The 5847-nt window shown below is 45.9% G+C and overlaps 1 protein-coding gene across 1 annotated transcript; it reads left to right on the forward strand.

The window, feature by feature from the left end:
• Nucleotides 1–4965: 4965 nt before the first annotated feature.
• LOC308619186 (translationally-controlled tumor protein-like) lies at nt 4966–5625 on the forward strand. Its single transcript, XM_081237751.1, has one exon. The coding sequence runs from the start codon at nt 5024–5026 to the stop codon at nt 5504–5506; it is 483 nt and encodes a 160-aa protein (XP_081093877.1). The 5' UTR covers nt 4966–5023; the 3' UTR covers nt 5507–5625.
• The last annotated feature ends 222 nt before the right edge of the window (nt 5626–5847 follow it).

Below are 5847 nucleotides of genomic sequence, written 5' to 3' on the forward strand. Positions count from 1 at the left end.
CTCTGCGGCATGTGGGATCTTCCCGGAACGGGGCACAAACCCGTGTCCCCCGCATCGGCAAGCGGACTCTCAATCACTGCACCACCAGGGAAGCCCTAGTTGGCATTACTTTTGATTCTCCAGGAAGTCGCCCTGGTGGAGAAGTCTTCCCTGCCCATCAGCATCATGCAGGTCTCCAGGAGGAGTCATCTACGGTCAGGCCTCACCCTTTGCAGACTAGACTCAGATTCCTTGAGGGCAGGGCCTGGGCTGTTGAAAGGCTCTCCGCCAAGTCCGTGTGGGTTCGGCACTGGGCTGAGGAGCAGAGCAGCCCCTGGAAACTTCCATCCACCCAGCTAGTCTTCTGCTTCCAGCACTATATGACAGCTCAGTGTCCTAACTTGGAGCTTTTTTTTTTTTTTTTTTTTTTTGCGGTACACGGGCCTCTCACTGTTGTGGCCTCTCCCGTTGCGGAGCACAGGCTCCAGACGCACAGGCTCAGCGGCCATGGCTCACGGGCCCAGCTGCTCCGTGGCATGTGGGATCTTCCTGGACCGGGGCACAAACCTGTGTCCCCTGCATCGGCAGGCAGACTCTCAACCACTGCACCACCAGGGAAGCCCACTTGGAGCTTTCTTGACTCCTGTTGTATCTTATGTTCCTGGCAGCTTGCTGTGTTGCACACTTTAAGGCCAAATTATGGGGCATGGACAGCATTGTTTGAAATTTCAGTGAATAGAATGGTGATAGGTTGCTTCCTTGTAGCCTCCAGATCTGCTTTCCACCCTCTCTGTTCAGTGCCTCAGTTTGGTCTTTTATCAACAGGCTTCCTTGTCCTCTGGCTTCTAGTTAGGTTCAGCCAATGGAGGCTAAAAGTGGGAAAAAGAGGGATGTGAGATCGTTTATTCCCCATCATACACCCCACCTTCCTAAAAGCAGGGTCTCTGCAGACACCTTTCATACACTCTCTGCTCCCTCCCTTTGTCCCCTCAGGTCCCATAGTGATCAAGTTTCCCACTGTCATTGGCCCTGGGATACTGCATCATTTCTTGTTGCTTTTCCTTTATTAAACTCTCAATTATCCATCTGTTTCTTTCTGGGACCCTCATAGATAGGACAAGTGCCACTGAGATATATGAATTACCACCTAACCTAGCTCTGTCACATGTCTGTGGGACCTTGACAAGTTACTCAACCTCTCTGAGCCTTGGTTTCCTTATATGTAAAATACTGCAGCGAGAGGAGGTATGCTCTGAGGTCACTTTTCAGTTTAGAATCTTTGGTTCTAAGGTGATAAGTGTAGGTCCTACAGAATTTAACCAGGAGAATATGGGTCTGAATGGAAAAATATGTAAAATTATTCCATTGGGCATTTGGGAGTAGGGGTTACAGGAGTTACCTCAGACTTAAGAGTTGGTAGAGAAAAAGGCAAGAAATACCTCCATCTGTGCTGCATGTGTATTTATTTTAAACATGATCCTTTCCAAGAAATTCTCCAGACTTGTGGTAGGAATCAGCTCTTATTTTGTCTTCAGCTCTGTTTGTATTTGTCTTCTTTTGTTAGAAAATGTAGGAAAAATCTCTTTCTCTTGGTGTTTTTTTCTCTACTTCTATTAATCTATTTCTATTAACCTAGTCTCTCTCTGTATTTGTTTTCTTCTTTTTATTTCTGTTTCTCTCCATTAAAACAAAGAAAAGAGGGACTTCCTTGGTGGCGCAGTGGTTAGGAATCCGCCTGCCAATGCAGGGGACAGGGGTTCGAGCACTGGTCCAGGAAGATCCCACATGCCGCGAAGCAACTAAGCCTGTGTGCCACAACTAGTGAGCCTGCACTCTAGAGCCTGCAAGCCACAACTACTGAGCCCACGTGCCGCAACTGCTGAAGCCCTTGCGCCTAGAGCCCGTGCTCCACAACAAGAGAGGCCACCGCAATGAGAAGCCCGTGCACCGCAACGAAGAGTAGCCCCCACTCGCTGCAAGTAGAGAAAGCCCGCGCACAGCAACGAAGAGCCAACACAGCCAAAAATAAATAAGTAAATAAATAAATAATTTTTTAAAACCAACAACAAAGAAAAGAAAAGAAAAAAAAAGTATTCCCTTCAGCACCTACTTAGCAGGGGAGAATCAGAAAGTTCCTAAACAAAGGCTCCTGGCAGGCATCCAAATGAAGCAGTTCAAACTGACCAGCACCTGGAGCTGCCAGTTAAAGAGAGTCGCAAATGCTGGAAATTTTTGGCTCAGGAGGAGTTTTCCCAGGCTGAGATCAAGGCTGACAATTTTAACTTTCCACTTCAGACTGAATCCACTTTGGAATCTACCTGGCTGTCTCTCACACCACTCAGGTGCCTTGTACCTGTGATTTTAGGAATAGAGCTTAAAACCCAGAGAGGGAGGCTGAGATTTCTCTTTAACTGGAGTCATAGAAGGCCCTAAGATTTCTGGAGCTGGAAGGACTTCAAAGATTATTTACAACAAAACCTCTGTGTTTTACAAATACAGGAACTAAGATCCAGAGAGAGGAAGGATCTTGCCGAAGGACACACAGTAAGTTAACAGCAGAGCTATTAACAGTTAAAAGGTACAAGATGCCACATATTAACTCATTGAATCCTCATAACAACCCTATGGAGACAGCATTAGTAGCACCTTCTCATTTTACAGATGAGGAAACAGGCCCAGAGAGGTAAAGAACTTGCCTGCACTGAAGTCTGTGTTCTCCACTACTTCACTCTACCACCTCCAAGGATGATGTTGTAGCTTGATGTAGCCTGTGGCTTGAAATATGGTGGGAATATTCATGTCACAGAGATCAGCAAATACTACAAATCAGCTTGTTTTGTTGATTGTCACAGTTTAAGAAAGTGATGAAGGACTTCCCTGGTGACGCAGTGGTTAAAAATCCACCTGCCAATGCAGGGGACATGGGTTTGATCCCTGGTCTGGGAAGATCCCACATGCCACAGAGCAACTAAGCCCGTGAGCCACAACTCCTGAGCCCGTGTGCTGCTGCCACTACTGAAGCCCGCACGCCTACAACCCATGCTCCGCAGCAAGAGAAGCCACTGCAATGAGAAGCCTGCGCACCACAATGAAGAGTAGCCCCCGCTCGCCACAACTAGAGAAAGCCCACACGCAGCAATGAAGACCCAAGGAAGACAAAAAAAGTAAAATAAAATAAAAATAAATAAATGAAATAGAATAAAATTATTAACAAAAAAAGAGAAAGTGATGAAGATGCAGAAGCACGGGGAAATGCAGAGACCCCCATGAGAGAGATGGGAGGATCAATTTCAATGAGTTTCCAATATGGATCCCATTCTCTCTCATGTGTAACCTTTAAAATAAACTCCTTTTTTCTTAAGTCTTCCCCATTATCAATAAAAGTGTGTGTGTATGTGTGTGTGTGTTTAGGTATAATTTATATAAAATAAAATGCAGAGATATTAAAAATTCAGTTCACTGAGTTTTTACAGTGTTTACCCCCAGGCAACCACCACTCTAAATGAGAGAACATCCCCATCATTCCAGAAAGTTTGTTCATGCCTCTAACCAGTAAAATTTCCACCATGGCTTCCAACCTGCCCTCTCCCAGCCATTTTCTGATTTCTTTCATGTATATGGTATTTCAGTCTTCCAGTTGCTCAGGCCAAAAACCTCAGAGTCATCCTTGACTCATTTCTTTCTCTCACACCCCACATCCACAGTGTTTCCTGTCAGGTAGATTTTCAAAATATATCTAAAATCTAACTGCTTCTCATCAACCCCACTGCTGCCTCCTTGGCCCAAGCCACATCATCTCTCGCCTCTGACCAGTCTCCAGCTTCCTTACCTTCCCAAGCTCCTCCACTCCCCCTACAGTCTGTTCACACAGCTGCCTGAGCAATCTTTTAAAAATGTAAATTCAGATCATGACACCACTCTGTAAAATGCTCCAATGCTTACCATCTCTCAGAGTAGAATCAACCTCAAGTTCTCTACCATTGTAAGGCCCTCTCCACCTTTTGGATCTCAATCTACTGCTCCCTGCTGGCTTACCAGGCTCTAGCCAAACCAACCTCTTTGCTATTCCCAGAACACACAAGCATATTCCCCCCTCACAGACTTTGTCCTTTCTGGTTCTTTTTTTTTTTTTTTAAATCAGCTCTAGGGTGTGTGTGTGTGTGTGTGTGTTTTAATATTTATTTATTTATTTGGTTGCATTGGGTCTTAGCTGCAGCTCACCAGCTCCTTAGTTGTGGCATGCTAACTATCAGTTGCTGCGTGCTTGTGGGATCTAGCTCCCAGACCAGGGATCAAACCAGAACCTCCTGCATTGGGAGCACAGAGTCTTAACCACTGCACCACAAGGGAAGTCCCTGTCCTTGCTGGTTTTGAAACAGGAGGGAAGGGGCAGGGCACAACCTTTAAAAGAACGACATAGAGCCTCATCCACCAGAGGGCAGACAGCAGAAGCAAGAAGAACTTCTGCAGCCTGTGGAAGGAAAACCACACTCATAAAAGAATAGACAAAATGAAAAGGCAGAGGACCTTGTACCAGATGAAGGAACAAGATAAAACCCCAGAAAAACAACTAAATGAAGCGGAGATAGGAAACCTTCCAGAAAAAGAGTTCACAATAATGATATGAAGATGATCCAGGACCTCGGAAAAAGAATGGAGGCAAAGATTGAGAAGATGCAAGAAATGTTTAACAAAGACCTAGAAGAATTAAAGAACAAACACCTAGAAGAATTAAATAAGCAACAAACAGAAATGAACAATATGATCACTGAAATGAAAAATACACTAGAAGGAATCAATAGCAGAATAACTGAGGCAGAAGAACGGATAAGTGACCTAGAAGACTGAATGGTGGAATTCACTGCCGTGGAACAGAATAAAGAAAAAAGAATGGCTTTTTGGCCCCCTACCCCCTACCCCCGAGCACCGTTAATGCTGCACCGCACTTGCTCTGAGCTCCGGGCTCCTACTAAGCTAGTGCCACCGTTGTCTCCCTCCAGTCGCCATCACGATCATCTGCTGGGACCTCATCAGCCATGATGAGATGTTCTCTGACATGTACAAGATCTGGGAGGTTGCAGACAGGCTGTGTCTGGAGGTGGAGGGAAAGATGGTCAGTAGGAGAGAGGGTAACATTGCTGACTTGCTCGTTGGTGGAGATGCCTCCTCTGAAGGCCCTGAGGGCAAAGGTACTGAAAGCGTAGTAATCACTGGTGTGGATACTGTCATGAACAATCACTTGCAAGAAACCAGCTTCACAAAAGAAGCCTACAAGAAGTACATCAAGGATTACATGAAGTCAATCAAAGGGAAGCTTGAAGAACAGAGACCAGAAAGAGTAAAACCTTTTATGATAGGGACTGCAGAACAAATCAAGCACATCCTTGCTAATTTCAAAAGCTATCAGTTCTTTATTGGTGAAAACATGAATCCAGATGGCATGGTTGCTCTGCTGGACTACTGTGAGGATGGTGTGACACCAAATATGATTTTCTTTAAGGATGGTCTAGAAATGGAAAAACGTTAACAAATTTGGCTGTTTGGATCTATCACCTGCTCATCATAACTGGCTGGCTGCTGCTTTTCATCCACATAAAACCAGGACTTAGACAAATGGGACTGGTGTCAACTTGAGCTCTTCATTTTGATGTTGATTTCTTTGGAGCAGAGGCACTGTTTTTTTTTGCGGTACGCGGGCCTCTCACCGTTGTGGCCTCTCCCGTTGCGGAGCACAGGCTCCAGACGTGCAGGCTCAGCGGCCATGGCTCACGGGCCCAGCCGCTCCGCGGCATGTGGGATCTTTCCGGACCAGGGCACGAACCCGTGTCCCCTGGATCGGCAGGCGGACTCTCAACCACTGCGCCACCA

The sequence above is a fragment of the Mesoplodon bidens genome (assembly GCF_964165515.1).
Source record: "Mesoplodon bidens genome assembly, chromosome: 6".
NCBI classification, from domain to species: Eukaryota; Metazoa; Chordata; class Mammalia; order Artiodactyla; family Ziphiidae; genus Mesoplodon; species Mesoplodon bidens.